The following is a 22753-nucleotide window of genomic DNA, read 5'->3' on the forward strand; positions in this document are numbered from 1 at the left end:
GCGTGTCTTAATCCAATCAGACTGCAGGAAAAAGACTGATGCGGGTCTCTTTCGTGTGTAGGAGGCAGGGCTGCGAACAGAAACGCAGATTCGATTAGATCAGTTAGCCATCGTGGACCACGCATGTGCTGATTGGGAAACGTAAACGATGCTGTATGAGGGTGAGGTGGACGGCATTGAGTCATAACCAGGGGAGGCTGATGTACAAGCCACGCCCATCTTTCAAAGTTTTAAAAAATCTTTGATTATTTGTTAAAGAAGCAAGACGTGAGGCTGGGACTGATTTCTTTTCCACCCAGACTGTAGGTTCATCAGCCTATCAATGATCATGCACCTGTCACGCCCACTTTCAGGCTGATATTTTTCACACACGTCATCATTAGTCATTGAAAACGTTACAACTTTTCCGTTCCTCGAGTTCGGTATTCCGAAGAAACGCGGCATCAACCCAGTCCAACGCTGAAAAAGAAAACAAGCGTGTGATAGTTTCCCTCGCATCATGTTTACAATGAAACCTCATGATCTAATTCGTCGCTCGACACTGATGGTTTCATCGTCGGGTTATTGACCCACGGAAATATTATCCCGTCCCAATAACATGTAAACGTACAGTGGGCTGTAAATCTCCAGTTTTACAAGAGCTTTATTTCACAACTAAAAAAAACTCACTCAAACATCTGATAATAAATACGTAAAATAACACTGAGGACAGAAATATAAAAGTGCAGGTGTAAATAATAACAATTCAACAGCAGTTCAAACAAATCGAAACAGACGCAGTCGCCATGGCGCTTCTCCGCCTTTCCCCTGATTCAAACACAGGCTCGTGTTCAACTCCATATACACTAAACATCATAACGACATCAGGTTGAACTCAATGAGATTACCGCAGTCCATCTATTATGCTATAACGTCAGACTTTCCCTGCGCTAACTCACCGTCTAAACTCTCATCGTGAGATTAGATTTTCACATCAGTATACCACTCTAACCTTCTATCATGGCTTATAATATTACCATGAACCCCCGCATTAACGGCGCTGTACGTTTACCTGTCTATTTATCTATTCGTAGTTACATTTAATGTTGTGGAATGCCTATATATCAATACAACAATTTACATATATGTAGAAACAATGTACTAGACATACAAGCATGTAAATTATAAACCTGCACTAAAAGAGCTCATTTTTAGCTCTTGTGTGAAACAGTGAGAAGACTGAAGATTCTTCTTAGCTAACTAACACTACAAACATTTTGCGTTACGTCGGCTAGCTACATTTAACCACGGAAACAATTTCTGCTGAGTTTTGAACAAAATGTTAAAGAAAATGTACATTTTTAAACATATTCCACATCTGGAGCAGGAAAAAGATGAATATAGTTTAGTCAGGTGCGTTAGAGCAGGGAAATTACTAAAACATAGAAATGATTCAAATCTGGATTCACGAGAGAATTCATAAATGGTTTCCCTGATTTAATTTCACCAAAAAAAGCGACGTATGGCCTCAAAGTCCTCATCATGCTGAATTACCCATGATTATAGTGTAAAGACATTTTCCCACAGAGTGGCTCCTGAATGAAACACTGAAGGCCAGCTGAAGTCGTCCATTGTTCCACCCGATGCTCCGCTCCTCACGTCCCAGGTCCTCTTCCTCCATCATCTGCTCACCAGCAGGGCTTTCATAACAAACTAAAACTTAACATAAACTTAACATTAACTTAAATTTCATCTTAAACCAAAAAAAGAAGACCTTAACAGGAAATAAAACACAGACAAACCAAATATTGCAAAACTGAAATGGTGTAAAACACAGAAAGATTGATTTTATTCGTTTTTCTACTGTTCATATTAAAGATATCTGTTCATACACAGATAATTAATTCGACATCTGCTCAGCAGTGGATCTGAAAATCATTATGATGCTTACATTTTAATTAGAAATACTTCTGAGGGACGTTTGAGGCCCAAATTATTATTAAAAAGAGGGTGGGGGTATATACTTCTGCACAACACTGTAACTATAATTACACACAAAGCAATGCCGTCCGCTGCGACTTCGTTTAAGAGGTGATTCCATGATTTTCGTAATGTCTACAACAACGTCTACATTTTGCCTTAAATCCGTCGACGAGTACACAAACACGTCCTTCGCTAGCATTCTTCTTCTTCTTCTCGTGATCTTCAGAAAAAGGATGACGTGTGAATACATCACTGCAACAATAATAAGATTTCTAGAAGTATTTTGATGATTTATATTTCAAGGTAAAGTGTCGTACACTTTTACAGTGAGCTGAGGGAAAAAATTTTGGGTTTGATTTTTTTATTAAGTGATTTGTCATTGTGTATTTGAAACATGCAAATATATTGTTGTGAAGGACACTTTACCTGTGTTTAAAATGTATGACTTTTTTTTGTATCTTTACTTTAATACATATTTGTAAATCTGTGAGACTTAAACCGGACAGCAATCATGGACTCGCCCTTAAACTCCTGCGCATGCGCGTTTCAGCAGCGGCGCATCACTGAGGAGATTATGGACGCTAATAGCAAATAATATAAAAATGTATATTATACATTACCTCCTCAGTCACCGTGTTCTCAGCGGCTTGTACACACACACTGCCATGACCAGCACAGCCACCAGGAGAACCGACAGCACGCTAATGAGCAACACTGAGAGGGAAAACAGGAATAAACAACACTGTCCACTGCCATAAATAACATCAATAACGTACCTGCATTCAAAACATCTTCGCATTTAATACATAAACTAACATTTATTCTTACCTAAATTTTGATTTTGGAGCACCGCATAGGGCCTTTCGTTTGCTATCGCTTCACCGACGAATATTAATATGAAGAAACCAAGCGAATAAACCCGGAGTCCCGGCATCATGGTGCTCCACGACAGGTTCCTCTGTACAGCTCGGTTCAAACACACACTACTGTACTAAACAGTATGGTAGATTAGTACACATTCAATGCTCGCGTGCTCTCTTCACATACTGTTTAGTACAGTAGTAGGCATTCTGGACGAATCCGAGCGGAGAAGCTTCCAGGTCCTAAACCCTGTTATGTTTGTTTCGTTTTAGCCGTTTAGTTATGCAAAAAACAATAAAAGACCCCATATTGTTTTGAAAAGGTATGAGGTATTAATGCTAACTGGCTAGCTAACGACTGGGGCACAATTTCAGTCTGACACTCATCCAGGCAACTACATACACCCACAAATTTTATAATCACTGACAACCTCATTTTTTCTGTATTAAATTAAATGTATTTCACACAGTATTGCCATCTCATAAAAACATAAACAAGCAACCTAGAGGTAGGGACGCAATGCTAATTTATATATCAGCGTATACGGGTTTGCCAAGCATTTAATAAACTCCAGAAGTGCGAAGCTGGCAGTAAATGTCTACTTTTCACACACAAATGTACATTAAATGCAGAAGAGAGGTACACACAAGACGCTTTTTGGCCGTTTTTCATGTACCAGTCACGTCTTTACCAGGTCTACTACTATGAACAGAACGGTCTCCAAATTGTTGGGAAAATGACAACTTTTTTAGGCTCACTGTAAATTTGTGAGCACTGAATCTAAATTTCTTTTAGTTAAAATTAAATTGCCAATGTGCAAGACAAGACTAACCGATTCATGATTTATTATAGATTTATTATCGAATGCCGAATTTAGAAAAGATCACTTGAATACATCAGACGTGCAATAATATGAAATAAATAAATAAATAAATAAAAATACAGTAGGGTAGCGGCCCAAATCAGTCGTCAGGCCAGCAGGTATTCTCCCGGTGCTCCCAAAGGCCTGGCTAACGGTATTAAGTAAATAACAAACACTGATAAAAATCTAGTGGCATTTTCTTTTAAAATTGAGTAAAAATGAACAAACAATGGAAGCACAGATAGCGAGGTCAAATTACTTAGGACTGTTAAATAATGTAAAATAAATAAATACATAAATGAACAAATCATGTTAGTATACTAGTATCTCCCTCTCTTGCTATCTCGTAAATTGGACATTTGTTACCTCCTTCAGCTACTGAATGAAGGGGTCTGAGAAGGTTATGAAAGCTTTCACAAATAAGCTAAAATCAAGGCTATGAATGACTTGTGTAATTGTTTACGAGTTACATAACGGGTCTTCCGTCTGATCCATTATGTCATTAATCACAGTCATGGTTGATTAGATGATTCTGGCAGGGTATGAAAAAAGGGTGTATGAACTCTGAAGTTCAGTATTAACGACTCCTTCTAGTGATGTAACTGAATCCACTTCAGTCTTGAGGATAATGTATCTAAGAAGCTAAGCGTACTTTACATAGCTAACTTATTATATATGTTATATTTTATATTATATATTATATATATTATATATATAGAAGTACTTCTATTATAGGTCGTCTGTGGGTATTTAAATCCAAAAGTCCAGTTTCCATACACTTGGGAATTTTAGATGTCCTACCAGTAAGAATAATCACTCACACCAAGAATCTGTCACAACCAAAGCAAAGACACAATTTTCTTGATCAGTGTGTTTGGATGGAAACAAGTGGGTTAAGCAAACAATATGGCAGATCAATCAAACAGTGCAGTGAAATATCATGTTGATTCCCAGTGTCTCGGTTTACTCTTATAAACTATTGGGAATAAAGCTCTATTCAGACTGGATTGGTTTGACATAGGGAGGTGGGGTAATGTATTTATTACCAGAGTATCTCCCATCTACATCCATCATGTCAAGTTTTTTTTTTTATATAGAATGATTATGCACATGTCTGGAAAGATTATGTTGCATTTTCAAATGGGTTTCTAACAAATGGCCAGTATAAAAAACCCTAGATAATATAAGTATAGCTCCGGTTTCTTCCCCTAGTCCAAAGACATGCATGGTAGGCTGATTGGTGTGTCTAAAGTGTCCATAGTGTATGAATGGGTGTGTGAGTGTGTATGTGATTGTGCCATGCGATGGATTGGCACCCCGTCCAGGGTGTACCCCGCCTTGTGCTCATGCTCCCTGAGGCTCCAGGTTCCCCCGTGACCCTGAAAAGGATAAGTAATATAGAAGATGGGTGGATGGATAGATAAAGTACGTATATCCTGTCTGAATTGATATTCTTAATGATCCATTAGACTACTTATAGAAAACGCATGCTCTTTTCTATTATCTCCCATTGAACCCAATCCAAATCCAAGCAGAATTTAAAATACAGAACAATAATATATAAATGACGTTTAAAAGTTCATGTAAGAGAAGCAGTGTTTCCAGGTTGTTTTTGTTTCCTTCTATATTTCTGCATGAATATGACCGAAAACTTCATCGGATTTTCATACAAGTCCTAAAAGTAGACAAAGAGAACCCAATTAAACAAATATGACAAAAAATATTATATTTGGTCATTTACTTATTGAGAAAAATAAATATAAATATAATATAAATATAAATAAATGTTGTGCACAAATATGTGAATAAATCTGATATTTTAATAGTTGTGGGTCTGTGGATTTTTTTACAGTTAAAGTGGCCCCAGGCTACAGAAAGTTTGAGAGCGATCTACACCATATCTGCTTTTACACTTCACCCACCTATTCATTGTGCTCATTAATAGGAAGTGCATTGAGCTCTCCTACTCTTTTGTTTTCTCCCCGCTCTGAGACCCACCAACGCCACTGAGGCCTTTGATCCATTTGCAAAGTGCTTGAATGTGGAATTAGCATCTTCTCTTTCATATTCCCAGACCCTCATACCTCCGTTTCAGAGCTGCACTGTTTCGATTTAGTGTGGTCTTTAATAAAACATCTCATTTAAACGCTCGCCCACAATGGCGTCCTCTGATCGTGCATGTGTTTCACAATGCAAATCAACGTGGTAATTAAAAACCAGCATAAACAGACCAGGCCTCCTTGGAAAACAGGAAAACAGGAGCTGCTCTCTTAGTTCCTCACATAACCTGTTACATAACAAAAAATACCATTTTCACAACACAATCATGTGATTGAAGATAGAATTCTTTTCATCGTAGACCTTTATTGTTACTTCAGACATTAACACGAGCAAGAGTCTCTGTCACAATTTACAATACCGTACACATGAACACGAAGAACGCGTTTCTCAACCCAACGTAACACTCACAGCAATCTGAAATCAAATCAAGTTTTTTTTCTGGAAATAAAAAACAACAAAGAAATACACTTGCAAAACTTGGCTATAGGATAAACACTGCATTCCATATTTTAACACGTCCTCGTCGACTTCGCAGTAATTTCCTGGGTTGAATCCTGACACCATTTTGTCGGATGAGCTTTTGGAGGATCACAGATCATGAAGCAGAATTTACACTCAAGGTATTTGTTGCGTCTGATCTTCAGAACAGGAACGAAACGACAGATGAAGGCGTAACTACTTAATAGTAAGTGTAATATAAATAATATTAATATATAATATAATAATATGTAATATAAAATGTGTTCAGGTTTGGGTTGTATGAAGCTGACACCTCCATGTGTACATGACTTCCGATGGATCTGTACTTTCTCCATTGGAGTAGCCACCAATTCATTTACTGAGGCTACGACTTTCTCGAGATCTATTTTGTGGCTTAACTCATCACATCTATTCTATTTTAAAATGAGCAAAGCAATGAAGTCGATTACATTAAATCACTGTGGCCACGGGAACCTAAGTACTGAGATGACTGATAATAATACACTTCACTCCAGAAGTGATGCAAAATGACACACCAGAGTAACTGACATTGTGATATGGATATGCCATTAAGAGCTCAGTGTCTCTGCGTGAAATCGCCCTTTCGCCCTTTCCCGCCAAACTACTGCGTATTAAATATGAATTTCCCACAACGTAATAAATTCATGAGATACTTCACTTGTGGCCTCGGAATGTTATCTTGATATTATAGCTATCAATGTATAGCCAGTCTCCAGGCTCCCTGAGACACTGAGTAGGATACGCGGCACAGAAAACGGATGGATGGAGTCATGACACGCTAATGTGACAAGTCTAACTGATCTCCTTGAATGGTTCCCAGATGATGTTTGCCGTCCGACATTTCTTTAGTTCTTACCTGCAACTAGTTTGCAAGAATGGAAGAAAAACTTCCTCTTATCCTGCCATATATGACCTCTCAATAAATGTGTATAGAGACATTATGAAGAAACATAAAGCTTGGAAGGAAGCGGTTGTTGGTGTCTGGGTGAGTGTCCACAAGCAACAACAGTGGCAGTTGGTACACGCCCACAAGCTACTAAGGTAACACGAGTGGCTTGTCGCCCGCCAGCGTGAACGTGGGAGAGATTAAGAAGTTCAGGATGAATGTCAGTGCTGATGGGAAGTCAACGAGTCCGTGTTAAAACCATCATCGTAATGCAGAGAAATCATATGGATTTGAAACAGTCTTCATCAACAGTCTTTTTAAATTTTTTTTATTATTATTTTTGAGTTTCCCCGGAGGCACACGACCGATACGATATGATACAGAGTTTTGACGTTGAATAGCGATACAGATGTTCAGGCAGCGTTAAGGCAGCACACACCAGGAACTCTCCACGATGCACATCTGGAAAAAATTTTCTCTTCTCACCGTGAGGTAAACATCATATCATTTGCATGAAACGGTTTTGCCATTTGTGATGTCACTTCCTAGCTCGATAATGGAAAAAAAAATTACTAAATATTGAACAAAGAATACGAAACATCAACCAGCAATCCATAACGAACCGGCGCAGATTTCTTATGGATCGTATTTCACACGTTTATTTATTTATTTATTTATTTATTTATTTATTTATTTATTTATTTTCATGTTCTGCATTTTTTAAATATTGCACCGATTTTAGTCGCGAGCTGATTTGGCTTCTTAAATTATAAAGCTGAAGGAGCAATAAGTAGCATTTTTTTTTCATTTTGTTTCATTTCACGTTAAACTAAACAGCATTAGCGAGCGTCGACTGTCGCTCTGATAAGCGTTCAGTCTAAAAAGTTTTTTTTTCTGGCTGTAATGAGAAATGGAAGAGAAATTCTACTGTGACTAATAAAACTGAAACTAAAATACAAATACTTATGTTATAGCAGCTATAAACAGTCGTTCCCTCACCAGCCTCTATTTATATTTTCTTTTGAAATTAATACGACAAGAAAAAAAAATATAGCTTGGTACATACATCCTGTTTCCAAGAAACCGGCATGCGTAAACTCTTCTGTCCTGAAGATGTCGCTAAACGTAAGGTTAGCGCTCTGACACTGGAGACTCCTTCCATGAATGTTAAGTAAACATCTCCTTACAGAAAACTTCACCGCATCAATAATTACACACTTTGTATTTTTATTTTGTTAAATAATACGTTTTTTTAAAATCTGTTTATTAGATCAGTCTTAGATTATATGACGAGTCCGCCATACTGTTACTATAGAAACTATGACGATAGAAAATGAATCACCACCTCCTTCTGACCAATCAGAAACCAGAATTCAAAAGCGCTGCAGTATAAACGCCGATATTCGACCCAGACTATGTTTTAAGCATCAGCGTGCAGCTGTCATCTAGGAAACCTTTAAATTTGGACAGATTTGAAAGTAGCATTATCCTTTATCTTTTTTTTTTTTTTCTCGAAGAAGCCAATCTGAAAATTTAGTTCACTGCCTTTCTATTTATAAAAATACATAATATATTCTGATAATTACACACCCTGATGAGTTCGGCAGTTGATATCGTCACGTGTCTAACCGTAATTAAGAAATCTGATGTATAGTGGTGTAATTTATAACATAATCCAGAGGGGGGAGAATAATCCTAACAGAATTTGAATGTTGTGTCTGAATCTGAGCAGCATGGGAAGTATTGCACCTGGAAAGTGGACCAAAAGATGCTACTTATTGCTTCTTTAATCGTGTATGTGTGTGTGAGAGTGTGTATTTGTGTGTGTGTGTGTGTGTCCCAGTGTGTGTGTGTTCGGACTCTGTTTGGTTTCCGGTGTGTGTTTCGGGCCGTTTTAAGGTACCGGAGTCAAACCCAGCGTGTCTGCGTGGATGTCAGGCAGCGTTCGTTCAGGCCGCAGGCAAACAGCCAGACGCTGAAAACAGAAACAACAACGTGAGAGGAAGAGGTAAGAGGTCACTGTGCTGAACCGATCACAAAATAGTGGATCAGAACGAGCTGTGATTGAATCAACAGTGTCTGACCAATCAGAAACCAGGACACAGCAACACAGTCCTCACCTGTTTGAGCGAGCCGGGCGTCCACACCAGCTTATACACCATGTAGACGGGGATCCAGACGAAGGATGAGAATCCGATGATATAACCCACAGTGATGCTCCAGTCAGGAAACGTGTAATCGAACATCACCAGCGGGGCCGGATTCAGCAGAGCACTGATGATGATGTACTGAACAAGAAAACACACTCAGTAGGTTAAAACAAATGATGTTAATCCACGCTGACACAAATCCGTTTTTTGGGGGGTTTTTTTGGTAAATATTACATTTCCGTTACAAATGGAAGCCTGACATTGTATCCTGTCTGCTTTCGCTCAATAAGAACACTTTTCCTGCTTTTTTATGAGCCATGAACGCTAGAATCTTGTTGAGAAATGTAAACGTTTTTTTTCAAGTACTAATGAAATAAGAGCTACACTACACTGAAAAAGACATTGGCGTGAGACTGGTAACAATTTCCACACATAAAGTCTTCAATTTAACTATGCATACAGTATTTTAAGTACAGTTTGCATGGCACCAAGGATTATTCTCTTTTATCTATTTATTTATTTTGAATGTAATAAAATAAGGAAATTGAACAGTTCAACAGTTTTCTTTTCCTATAAGTAAATTTAATTTAAACACAAAGAGCACGCAGCAAGAAAACTTTACCGTAACACTTGATCTTTGAAAACGTTTCACAAAACAATAGCCTTAAACAAAACAAGAAATACTGAAAACAACCCGGCCGTAACGCTCAAAATTAAATCCGTCTAAAGTTCTTCAAACGAATATGCAAATCAAGTTCAGAAGCCACGGCTTCAATTTAAGTATTCAGTCGGTTCATGTAAATGTTACTTCATTAATTCAAGTGAACACAGCAAAGTGAGTAAAATATGCAGTTTGTGAGCAGAGTTTTGACTTGAAATTCTGAATCTGAAGAACTGAATTTGTATGAGAAAAAAAATGTAATTTGAACGTACACTAACGTTATTCTAAGATAGAATTTGAACTTTTGCACACAAATTCATGTTATTAGTACAATTTCAGTTCGAAGTCATTCAAAGCTACAAAAAAAACCCTTCAAAATTTCACTTTTGTACATTTGTAAATTCAGATTGTAGTGGCAGATTTCTCATTCGATCCAAATATCTGTATCTGTGTGCACTGAATCAGGGTCTTTTGTAAGTTTTTAGGTCCTAATCTAGACCTAAAAGTCAATCCATCCTTCCATCCATCTTTGTATGCATAGGCCTTAATTAATTATTTAATAGCGATTGTTACTCAAATCTTGAAATAAGTCTCATCTATTTCACCTGAGGAAATGAAAATTGCATTCTAAAACAACACGTCTGCAGTGTTGAATCGAAACGTTTCTAAGCAGAAAACGGCACTTTTTCGGCGTGTGTCAACAGTGACAAATGTGCGACGCTTCAAATAATCTCTGAGCACCTGAGGCAGAGACGGAGATGGTCGTTTGTCACTCTCGGGGACAAATAAAAAAGGAGAATGTGCAGGGGGTGAATGTCAGCTCTGGCATGAGTGATCACGTTAGCGGGGTGAATGGGATTGACATTTGGGATGCAGAAGTTTCGAAAGTGAGGCGGCGGTCAAAAACGGGATTAAAGTGTCTTTAAGGGCCGGAGGGCAGGAAATATTTCTACGTTTCTAAATGAGAAAATAATAAGCCGGGAAACGCTTGACCTTCTGTAGCTGTTAGACTCGCTACTGTCTCATTATTTACTTTAAAGGCGTCAGGAAAATACCATCGACACCACGGTGATGGATTTCTACATGGCATACCGTGATAGAAAAAATACATAATTAAAAAAATGTTTATTCACCGCTAGAAAAGTGGGGCTGATGGCCACCCAACAAAACCTCCAGAAGAATCCGGGCGTGTATCCCAGCATGGCTTTGACGTCGTTGCTGAATCTGTTGATGCCTGAGAGGAAACCAGAAAGATTGAGCTCATTAAGTGTTTTTTAAAGAGTCGTTTTTACAGGTTCTGGGTAATGATAAAGATATTAAAACCAAACTCTGATCCTGAACTTTGCATAATCTATTACTACCATTGTAATATAATGATGTATAATGAGATAATATACAGTAATTATATAATACAGTTATATATCATTAACATTATACAGTAGATAACAATATTACAAAAATATTAATATTGGAAGACACAATATGTTGCTGAAAAATGGTTAACCCATGGGGGCTTTTCATCTGTGCTGAACTCACAGGGAGATGTTTTCTTACCATAAAACCAGGAGACTGCGGTGGCTTCCAAAAACACAATAGCTATTATGGAGGATCCGACTCCAAACTCTTCAAGTAGTTTTACTACGTACGCACCGCCCTGTAACCAAAAAGAAACCAAACAAATACAAGTTGAATCACTGCAAGTGGACTTTTTTTCATTTATTCATGGATGTTCAGTTCACGTTATGAAGCTCATCAGATGTGTGGAGAAACTTCTTCAAGATGATAAAAGCAGACCATTCATCTTGACTAGACATTTTAAAACTGTCCAGGATTGACCTGAATAAAGGAAATGCCCTCAGGTTCAGTCACTTTGGCAGCAGTGTAGCGTCTGCGCTTGTGAGCGGATGGTTATGAAGTTAAAGCACCACCCATAATACTCCACTGTTCACATCTGTACATTTACCAAATATATAAATGGAATGAATAACCAAGAAACTCCATTGCATGCCATTATAATTCAATATATTTGCTGCGTCATATTATTCTGAACTGCAAAATGAATCAGTCGATTCAGAGTCAAATCACTTTCTCACTTGAGTTTACTTCCAGCATGTGAGTCGATTCAGAATCGAAAGACTTTCTCACTAGAGTTCACTTCTTGCAGGTGAGTTGATTCAGAGTCGAAAGACTTTCTCACTAGAGTTCACTTCTTGCAGGTGAGTCGATACAGAGTCGAATGACTTTCTCACTAGAGTTCATTTCTTGCAGGTGAGTCTATTCAGAGTCGAATGACTTTCTCACTAGAGTTCACTTCTTGTAGGTAAGTCGAATCAGAGTCAAATCACTTTCTCACAAGAGTTGAGAATTGATGGCACCCCAAAAAGCCAAGAGAATGCCAGAATCCACTAAAACATAGTGAAGTGCACTCACACGGATTGCCAACGCAGCATGTAGTCAGTTATTTGGTTTGTTTAATTATGTGCAGTGTAAAACTAAACCCAAACAAAGAGCAAACTAACCAAAAGTATCAATTTAACTCTGGTTTGGACTCGACAAATGGACTATGCAGAGTGAAAGTGCTGTTAGGAACTTACTTTAGTAAGAGTGCTCAGAGAGCCCAAAAAGCACACTGTCACCAGGCCCAGCACGAACACCTCTCTCCTGTGGGACAGAAAGTCTGGGTACTCATCCATGACAGCAGTGATGATGGCTTCCAGACCTCCAAACTGGACACACACACAGTTTACATATACAAATACTGTACAGCAATATTAAAAATATATGTGTGTGTCTGTAAACACACCGTGCTGTCCAATCCCAGTGTGATCATCATCGCAAAGAAGATGATGGCGAAAAACGTGGAGCCCATCATATTGGCAATGGCTTCTGGGTAAGTGATGAACAGAAGACTTGGGCCTATAATGGTAAAAAAAAAAAAAAAAAGTTCCTTAAAAACTGACCAAAATCAGCAACTTTAAGAGACTTTGTCCTTATAATGCCCGACTGGTTATTATATGTCTTCTTACCCTTGTTTCTGGCTACATCTTCCACGTTAACGTGTCTCTGCTCGGCCATGTAGCCCAGAACGGTAAAAATCACAAAACCAGACATGAAGCTGGTCAGGCAGTTCACCACACTCGTCACAATGGCGTCTCTGCCGAAAGAGAGAAGGAAAGAGACGGAAGACAATGTAGAGCATTCACACAGTATGGATGCAGTTGCATCCCTACACCAAGTAATGGAGGCTGATGTAGGATTTTGATGTAGGATGATTTAGGATGAGACCATAGGGAGGGGGTTGATAATTTGATAATTTGTTCAAGGATCCTCCTCCTTCCTCCTCCTCCTCGTTCATACACCATTTGAAGCCAGACCCAATAAACCCACACACACATACACACAGACACAAATGTTTCCGATTTGCAAACAGAAGCCAGGAGAAAGAGTGAGGAAGTACTTCAGACCTGTAGCAGTTGTTGTCGAACGGGTTGTAGCTGGACAGAGCAAGCAGAACGCCAAACCCTGGGCCGAGGGAGAAGAAGATCTGAGCTGCTGCGTCCACCCAAACCTGTAGCACAAAAAGAATTGGGTTAATACTCTCAGTATCTACACACCAGCGTGTTATCATTGGGAAATATCGTTGTTTCTTGTAGGATTACGAGTAAAGCGTGTGGTGGAGGTTGTGGTTGTGGTAGAGGTCTTAAAACCACAACAACAATGGTGTTGGAGTTATACACATATACACATATACATGAATGCATTAGGAAATCTCCTGCTGTGGTGGGGAAACAACCATATGTGCTAAATCAGATCTACAAAGAGAATATAATTAATCAGAATTCAGGAATGATTCATTTGTACAATAGCTTTTCTACCCATTAGAGTCACTATGAATAGCAAGTAGTGCCTTACGGTTTCGTGAACGCTCTGTCCATTACCGCCTTATAGACAGCTTAAGTAAGGAAAAAAACACTCTGTGTTGTGCTGTTATTGGAAAATAATCAAAAATGATTAAGCGAGAGTGCACTGGAGCCTTTCATAAAGGAAAAACAAATGTGAACCAATTACGCATCTGATTAGCGGTGTGCTTTCTTCACCTCATCTGCATTTCCCCCAGCAGAAAACAAACCGCAGTCTTTCCAAACCGCAGAGTGTGATATTATCTGTAAATTCATCAAATAAACACTTCACGTAAACTGAATACAGTGGGGAAGGTTTATAGTGTTCCTAATGCATCATGGTTTTTAAATTCAACTGATTTTGTGGTGTTGTTCTCACTGGCCAATGTGTGTATGTGTGTGAGAGAGAAACTCACAGTTGTATCCTTAAGTTTTTCCCATTTGGGCTTCAGGTAGAAGACGACGCCCCTCCAGGCTCCAGGTAACGTTGCGCCTCGGACTAACAAAATCAACAACACTAAATAGGGAAGAGTGGCTGTGACCCAAACCACCTGAGAGAGAGAGAGAGAGAATTTTTTTGTGTCACAGTGATGGTGTAGTTATAATTTAAAACACTTTTACAGTACGTGTGTGTACCTTGCCCGAACTTTTGACTCCTTTCCACAGGCTGAAGTAGACAATGGTGAAGATGAGGAACAGGCAGAGCATCAGCTGCCAGCGGATCACACCCACGTTCTCCAAACCGTCCGACTCGTGCAGCTCCAACACGTTCCTCCTGCTCACACAGAAATGGCGCTCAGTCCCAACATCTACACCAGTGGTCGCCAACCCTGTTCCTGGAGATCTACCTTCCCAAAGAGTTCAGCTACAAGCATAATTGTGCCAACCTGGTCATCTAATCATTGTCTTGATCAACTAAAACAGGTGTGTTAGATGTTGGTTGGAGATGAAACCTGCAGGAAGGTAGCTCTCAAGGAAGAGGGTTGGTGAGCACCGCTCTACACCTTCATTCACCCCTCCATTATACTGCTCTGTTTACAGATGCTATAATGTAAGTGAGAATTGGACCTGACTTGTTTCATGGATGTTTCACAACACCAAATGTAACTATAAATGGATAAAAATGATGGCATGACATTTCTATCACTGCTGGACACAGTGTATTTTATTCCCTTCTTAATGCAGTTTTCATCTAGCAAAAATAAATGCGTCTCTTCTACATGTAGCTAAGAATATTCATCTATCCGTACAGTACAATACATTTCTTTATTCATTCTGCATTAGGAATGATGATTACTCCTCTACTGTGTCGCAGAGAGCCTGAAGCCTATCCCAGGGAACTCGGGGCACAAGACAGGGGACACCCTGGACGGCATGCCAACCCATTGCAGGGCACAATCACACACATTCACACACATTCACACACTATGGACAATTTGGAAATTCCAATCAGCCTACAGCGCATGTCTTTGGACATGGGGAGGAAACCAGAGTACCCAGTGGAAACCGAGGCACTGTGAGAACATGCAAGCTCCATGCACATTGGGCGGAGGCGGATATGAATACCCCATCCCTGGAGGTGCGAGGCAAACATACTGACCACTAAGCCACCCTGCCCCATGTTCAACATTTTCATGTAAGGATTGTTCGCTGATTTATGGTGTAAAGTTGTGGAAAAGTTTACAATAAAAAAGTGCCTTCACCTCCTCTCTTGCGTATCTTCTCATTCTTTGCCACTTACATGCACTTACGTGTAAAACTCCTCGGCAGGTGAGCGTGAGTAGTTAGTCCACGTCACATTGTCCTTGCCAAAGTAGTTGGTGCAGTTTTCTGTGTTCCATGCATTGTCGCAGTTCGTCCACGGCAGAGTGCTGCTGAATGATGAGTAGAAGTAGAACAATGCCCACGCAATGATGGTGTTGTAGTAGAACGAGACGTATAACGCAATGATGCAGATGGCGAAACCAATGCCTGAGAAAACCAAAGGAAAGGACTTTGTCTGCCAAACTGACTATAGCTGGACTGAGTGTATTTGCTCATCTCAGTGATAATATTACTGTTTATACACTGTTCACTGATAAAACAATGTACCATGATATGAAACTCTTAAATAGTTATAATCTTAACATAGTTATATATTAGTATCCTGGTAGAGCATGTTGCTTGGAATTTGCTGGAAGATGTAAAATAACGTAAGCAAATATAATATGATTCCCAATATTGTTAGTCTAGTTATCATATTGTCATTTAATCCTAATCTTCCCCTCTCTACCGATCACTATACTCATCATGTTTTGACCTTTTGGCCTTTTTTAAACGTTTTTATTACCTTTGAAAATTGGGCAAATGTGTTTCCATATGGAGATGGCGCCTGTGCGGTGGAACTGACCCAGAGCCAGCTCCATGTAGAAGAGTGGTACACCCCCAAATATAGCCATGAGGGTGTAGGGGATGAGGAAAGCTCCTAAAAGAAGACAAAAGAGAATTACTGTCAGGAATTATTCAATATCAGGTGGACCATTCCCAAACCACACATTATTACTACTGTACATGGTGTGCTTTTATGTGCAAAACCACACTGGACTTATGATACAGTGTGTTATTTTTATTGTGATGTATGGGCAATTTGGAAATTGAGCTAATAGAGAGGGGATTCTTGTTCAAGCACTTGCTCAAGCACTTAAGATTTCCTTATTCAGATTAGCCTTGCATATTATTAGCAGGGTCTTAAGTGTCAGGGAGGCCTTCGTGTGAAGCTTCGTGTGATCATGAGCACACTCATGGAGTAAGCCAGCATCACGCTGATCTGGGACTGATCTGCACCCCTTGTCGCTCTTCCAATGTACCCTTCAACTATCTGGTAGAATTGCTGCCATATTCAATCCAGGGCAATGAATTCATCTTAGTAATGATGGACACAGTAGGGTTGTGCCATCTCAATGGGTAAATCCACAAGTCTTGCATGGGTTTCTTTCCTTTTCAAGCTGTTCTGGCTGAAGGTCCAGAGAGTTACTACATGGTGAAAAAATGGTTTTAAATCTGCAGAAATCCCTCATTTGCGTAGTAATTTTACATGCAACAGCAGAGAAAAGACAAGTCTCACAGTGGAGGACTACATGCAGGAGATTCCTAGTGCATGCTGTAACGGTCAAGTTTAAACACTATCGAGGTTACTCCATCAATCTGCCAAAGCATTGGTTTGAGCCAATATGCCAATAGTCATACGCCAGTAGTCCTACCAAATTCCCAAGTCCTGCTGACATGCAATTGAGGAGGTAGTAGGGGAAATGGTCAAACAACCAAACTGATGAGGTTTTGCTACAACTTCTGGAGGCACTTCAGAAGTGGCAGATTTGGACAAGAGTAAACAAAAGACAAGCAATTTTGTGGCAGGCTAATATTATAGTTTATATAAGGCTAATATTACTGTTCAAGATGGTAGCACGGTCACACGCAGCGACCAGCACGAGGCAGATTGAGGAGGGGCATCAGAGAAGCTAAGTGCTGGTACAAGCAGGGAATATAAGTTACTTCAACAGTAACAACTCCCGGTGTATGTGGAAGGGAATAAAGACAATTACCGGTATAAGGACAGCTATCCGGTTTTAAGTTACAATGAAAGCCCATTCCCAGACACACTAATCCAGATTTTGGCCCGCTTCGACTGCCAAAATAGTGAGAACATCCTTCTGTACATCCAGAGATGGTACCACCCATAAAGTTACATCAACACCAGGTCAAAACCACCCTGCACGCAGTTGACACTCGTAAAGCAGCTGGACCAGATGGGGGTCACTGGATGGGTGCTGAGGTCCTAGCAGAGGTATTCACTGACATTTTTAACCTCTCACTAGAGCAAGCTATGGTTCCCACCTGTCTTAAGTCAGCCATAATTTTCCCAATTCCCAAGAAAACAGCAGTGAACAGTCGGAATGATTATCATCCAGCTGCCCTAACCCCCATCATTATGAAATGTTTGAGAGGCTGATTCTCACTCATATTAAGGCTGTCATCCCTGCTGATCTGGACCAACATCAGTTTGCATATTGAAGCAATAGATCAACAGCTCTTCACACAGCCATCACACATTTGGATCAGTCAAACACATGTGAGGATGTTGTTTGTTGATTTTAGTTCAGCCTTTAATACCATAATTCCTCACAAACTTGTCCAAATTTGATGCACCTGTTCGTGGACAGTTCACTGAGCTTATGGATACTGGACTTCTTAAGTAACAGACTCCAAACTCTCAGGATGGGAGGCTGCACTTCGTCATCTTTGATCCTGAATACGGGAGCACTATAGGGGTGTGTCCTCGGCCCTCTCCTTTACACACTCTTCACATATAACTGCTCTCCCATTCACCCCTCCAACACCATCATTAAATTTGCAGACGATACTACCATAGTAGGACTGATAACGCATAGAGGAGGTTCAACATCTGGTGGAGTAGTGTACTTATAATAATCTGGACCTTAACATCACAAAAACTAAAGAGATGATACACTTTAGAAGATCCAGATGCACTGAGCATCTTGCTCTCAGTCTATTAGGAGAGGAGGTAGAAAGAGTGGAGAGTTTCAAGTTCCTGGGGATTTTACATCTCCTCAGACCTTACACGGTCAGTTAACATCTTTGACCAGGTGAAGAGGGCCCAGGAAAGACTCTACTTCCTTACGAAGTTAAAGCAGTCCCACCTTCCACAACAGATGCTGATTAGTCTCTATCATGCCACCACTGAGAACCTATTGACCTGCTGTTGTACTGTGTGGTATGGCAGCTGCACTGCAGAAAACAGGAGAGAACTACAACATGTCGTGAAAGCAGCACAGCGAGTAATTGGGACCCCACTCGTATCCCTGACAGACATATACACTGTCCGACTTAAAAAGAAGGCCAGTTATATTACAAAAGACCCAACTCACCCTGGGCATTGCCTGTTCTCTCCTCTCCCCTCTCGGAGAAGATATCGGACAATTAAAACCAGCACAAAGGACAGTTTTTATCCTAGAGCTGTAAACTACATCACCCCCCCCCCCCCCCCCCCCCCGCTCACCCCCATGATTGAAAGAGACTGATAGCTGCTGAAAAAGAAACCGTCCTACATTCACTAGTCACTTGTCTATTTATTATTTTATTAGTAGTTTTTTTTTTTCTTTTTAGTATATTATTGTTAATTTAATGGAGATTGTTTGAGGAGCTGCTTAACTAATATTCATTGTTTTTTGACAATGCCAAGATCAATCAATCAATCAATGTTTCCACCATACTCTAGATGGTCCCAGCAATGCTGGGATTTGAACTTATGGCACTCCAATCAGTGACCCAATGCCTTAAACACTTTGCTATCACATATTATTCTGGAGTTTTACCAGTGCTATTTTCCAGCCTATCTGGATGACACTAATGTCTACTTGACAGGGTGTCCCAAATCTCTGGTCCACTTCTGGAAGGTATTTCAGGGGCTGGACTGTACCTGGAACATCAAATCTGTCACCCAAAATTAAAGTAGATGTTGGCAGAAGTTGCCACTGGGGCTGACTACATGTTACCTGAGGAAGGCCCTAACATAGGGCCAGTGCTTCATCTGGTTCTAATTTGAGCATTCATTCTATTTTGATGCTTAGATGGAAATCATTGGTCTTGTCACCGGAGATTGGCGATTAGGAGCTTCCCATAGTATCTATTAGTTAAAATTCTCTCCCATAGGACACATGGGTCATTATTGCTGTCTCTGTTTGAGGACTATCATGACATCAAACAAATGAGATGTCTTCTGCCTAATGTCCTTTCTCTCTCTCTCTCTCTCTCTCTCTCTCTCTCTCTCTCTCTCTCTCTCTATCTCTCTCTCTCTCTCTCTCTCTCTCTCTCACTTTCTCTCATCACAGAGTGGAACTCAACACCCAGCACCAGTAAACCAAAATTTAAAAAATTATATAGATCTGAATGTGTAAATCAGAACTGTGTAATCCATTCATGGCTTCTTATGTATTCATTTTTTCCTCCCCAAATGTGTATCATTGTTGAATAAAAGGAAGAGGGTTTACGAACACTTGCATATTTCCAAATAATTTACTTTAAAAAAAAAAAAAAAAAAAAACAAGCACAAATGAGTCTCTCAGATATTGTTTATCTGATTTTCATTGTTGTTGTTGTTTTTCACACTACTACAATTAACTACAATATAATGAAACCAATCAAATCCAAATGAGGAAAAATATTGGACTTTACTTGTCATACCTGTGTAGAGATTTCTTTATCATTTTTTTTTTACGTTGACATTATGGATTGAAGACGTTCACCTTCACCTTCCATGGACGTGTACTTCATTCAAAGACCATGTTGAGGAGATTCATAAGAAACTTCCTAGCATGTTTCATAGTGTAAGTTATCATTCGTTAATAAAAAAATTTAATTCAATTCAATTTATCATATTTTGTGAAGAATCGTTGTTAAGAATAATGGGAGTGATAAATTATAAAACGAATTCAGATCCAGACAGTTTTTTCCCCCGTTATGTTTTTCCACCCAAACCATCTGCGTTCAGCACCATGGACAGAGACAGCGCTTCTCTGTTCATCTGTTGCGTAAAATATTACCGGTTATATTAACAAAACCAAATCCTGCTCATAATGTTAATCATCGGATTCAGAATTAATAGGCGAATCATATTTATAGTAAAATATTGATACTTTTACTTACTTATATATCTATATATAGTAATAATAGTTTTGGTCTGATTCACTAGACATGCACACATTTTTATCGAATACATGACTCATTTTCTATCCTGTCCTTTCGATTAAAATCAATAGACAAATTAAAATAATCCGCACTGTTCAGTGTGATTACAATGCAAAAAAAAAAAAAGTTCTTTACCTCCGCCGTTTTGGTAGCAGATGTAAGGAAACCGCCAGACGTTCCCCAGATCCACAGCAAAGCCGATCACCGACAGCAAGAAGTCCATTTTTTTGCCCCACTTGTCGCGCGACTCTGTCTGCAGGATCACCGGAACCGGAACCGGACCGGTGTTCGCGCTCACCGACAAGTCGTGATGGTGCATGTCGCTGTGGGGAAGAAAAGAAAAGAAAAGAAAAAGCTCCGAGAATCTCCGTGGGTCAAAGGAAAGTTGTTCAGAGGTGACAACAGGTGAGGTTCAGGTGCAGCGCGCGCGGAGGGGAACAGGCATGCTGCGAGTTGGAGCGCGCGAGGTAAAAAGACCCGTGTAGAGTGAAGCGCAAAACGCACCCCCCCCCCCCCCCCCCCTTTCTCTCTCACTCTCACTTTCTCACCCACCTCACACCCATCTACACACACGTACGCGCGAGCGGGAAGGCCACAACCGGATGAGATTAAAATAAAGTAAATGCTCATCTAACGCTCCAGTTATTGGATTTCTCACGTGCTCTCAGGACTGCACGAGGATGTTTGCAGCATTAAAATTGTTGATGGTGGTGATTTACCTGAGTGCTGAATGAAATCTTTCACACTTCAAACATACTTTGGGTGTTTTAACACAGACAGTATTGTGTTACAGTTATACTGAATCACACACACACACACACACACACACACACACACACACACACACACACACACACACACACAAGCAAAAACCGTGGACCAGCAATGTGAAACTGACACCTTTATTATTAAATTAGCTCAGACAGTGTTCACTCTCAGAAAGTTTAAACCTTTCCTGATCACTGGAGAGGTACCATCTACATGAGCATACACCTTTAGTACCTTTAGTACCTTTACATCTTTTATCTAGAAAGATGCATGTAGTGGGCCTTTAAAGCTTGAGTCTACAGTACTTGTGCACCTTGAGTCATTTTTAAAAGTATCATTTATCCACATTTAGATTTCGTATCTCGACGTATTTCCTTTTGAAGCAGGAAGTCGCACTTAAGCGTTTGACTGATTTACATGACAGCCAATCAGGTTCGAGATCCGCCATGCTACACCTCCCCGCCAAGTCTGAACTCAAACCGTTTATCCTCCACATTCATGTTACTGTTTCCATTTGTTAAAGTATTTATAAAATTCCAGCTACATCCAGTGTCCAGCTGAAATGATTTAAACACTGATGGTGTGTTTTTTCCTTTTTAAATTTCATATTAAGTATAATTTTCCGAACATGTGGAGTTTGTTTAAAACGTGCACTGAAATTCGAGAGCATACTGATGTTCAGTTCCAGTTTATCTGCCTCCATCAGTAGGTGGTGGAGGCGTTATTTTTTCCGATTGTCTGTCTGTCCGAGATTCGAATTGATTTTGGAACTGATTCAAACAGAGTGAAGGAGACAGCAGGACACTTCCTTTCTGGTTGAAGTATGTTTTAACGCTATTTCTGGCATATGACTTGGTAACAAGAAGGACTTGGTATGTGACAGGTTGGCGGTGGAGGCGTCCCCACTCACTCTGTTGGCATCTAGGTCCTAGTTACTGGTTTTTGTTTTTTCCCCACTTTTTAAGGCTGGAAAACGTGTCCAACATGGTCCGTTGGAGCAATTTCCCACCGTGTGCTCTATACTGAAATAGCACTGAACGGGCCTCGTTAGCTAAACTTGATAAAATGCGAGTCTGGAATCAAATCAGCTGCTTTTAGCACGGGCTAGTCTGAAGGAGGCATAAAGTGGATAGGGAAACTGTGTCGAGTGCAGTGCATGAAATGAGGTTAGACCTCCAGGATGGAGCTGAGCGCATACGTGCGAAATCAGCACAGCTCCGAATCTACCGCCACAGACTGTGTGTCTGCAACCCGTATCTCCAATGGGTGCTCGGTATCAGGTCACTTAGATTGCAAACCCCTCCAGAGTGGCTCACAAAATTGCCAATTGAAGGGACAACAAGGTTAAAAGCCTCGCTCTAGTGTAGAATGATGCATGAATGGATTCGATGAACTGAA

The 22753-nt window shown here is 40.0% G+C and overlaps 2 protein-coding genes and 1 long non-coding RNA gene across 8 annotated transcripts in view; all 3 read right to left on the bottom strand.

Moving 5' to 3' along the window:
* Window positions 1-22753, bottom strand: part of LOC108261296 (class I histocompatibility antigen, Gogo-A*0401 alpha chain) — a 158301-nt gene that overhangs the window by 46365 nt on the left and 89183 nt on the right. The window lies entirely within an intron of this gene.
* On the bottom strand, window positions 474-3026 carry LOC108255616 (uncharacterized). 3 transcript variants are annotated; one of them, XR_008393232.1, is made up of 3 exons: window positions 2791-3026; window positions 2583-2676; window positions 474-1753 (listed from the first exon to the last, which is right to left on the bottom strand). It is a non-coding gene; the product is annotated as an uncharacterized LOC108255616 (long non-coding RNA). The 3 variants fall into 3 exon arrangements; XR_001810117.3 differs by having other exon boundaries at window positions 474-1795; XR_008393231.1 differs by having other exon boundaries at window positions 475-1698.
* slc6a4b (solute carrier family 6 member 4b) lies at window positions 7453-21020 on the bottom strand. Its single transcript, XM_017451595.3, has 13 exons — window positions 20723-21020; window positions 16173-16307; window positions 15595-15814; window positions 14480-14618; window positions 14260-14394; window positions 13409-13512; window positions 12971-13098; window positions 12748-12860; window positions 12539-12670; window positions 11499-11598; window positions 11078-11178; window positions 9254-9421; window positions 7453-9108 (listed from the first exon to the last, which is right to left on the bottom strand). The coding sequence occupies exons 1-13, from the start codon at window positions 20904-20906 to the stop codon at window positions 9028-9030; spliced, it is 1740 nt and encodes a 579-aa protein (XP_017307084.1). The 5' UTR covers window positions 20907-21020; the 3' UTR covers window positions 7453-9027.

This window comes from Ictalurus punctatus, chromosome 22 (genome assembly GCF_001660625.3).
Source record: "Ictalurus punctatus breed USDA103 chromosome 22, Coco_2.0, whole genome shotgun sequence".
NCBI lineage: Eukaryota > Metazoa > Chordata > Actinopteri > Siluriformes > Ictaluridae > Ictalurus > Ictalurus punctatus.

Coding starts and splice junctions, on each gene's coding strand:
- slc6a4b (XM_017451595.3), bottom strand. CDS start 20,906: ATGCACCATCACGACTTGTCGGTGAGCGCGAACACCGGTCCGGTTCCG. Junction 16,308..20,722: donor CTGCTACCAAAACGGCGGAG/GTAAAGAACTTT, acceptor GTCTTCTTTTAG/GAGCTTTCCTCATCCCCTAC. Junction 9,422..11,077: donor TCAGCCCCACTTTTCTAGCG/GTGAATAAACAT, acceptor TTTCTTGTTCAG/TACATCATCATCAGTGCTCT.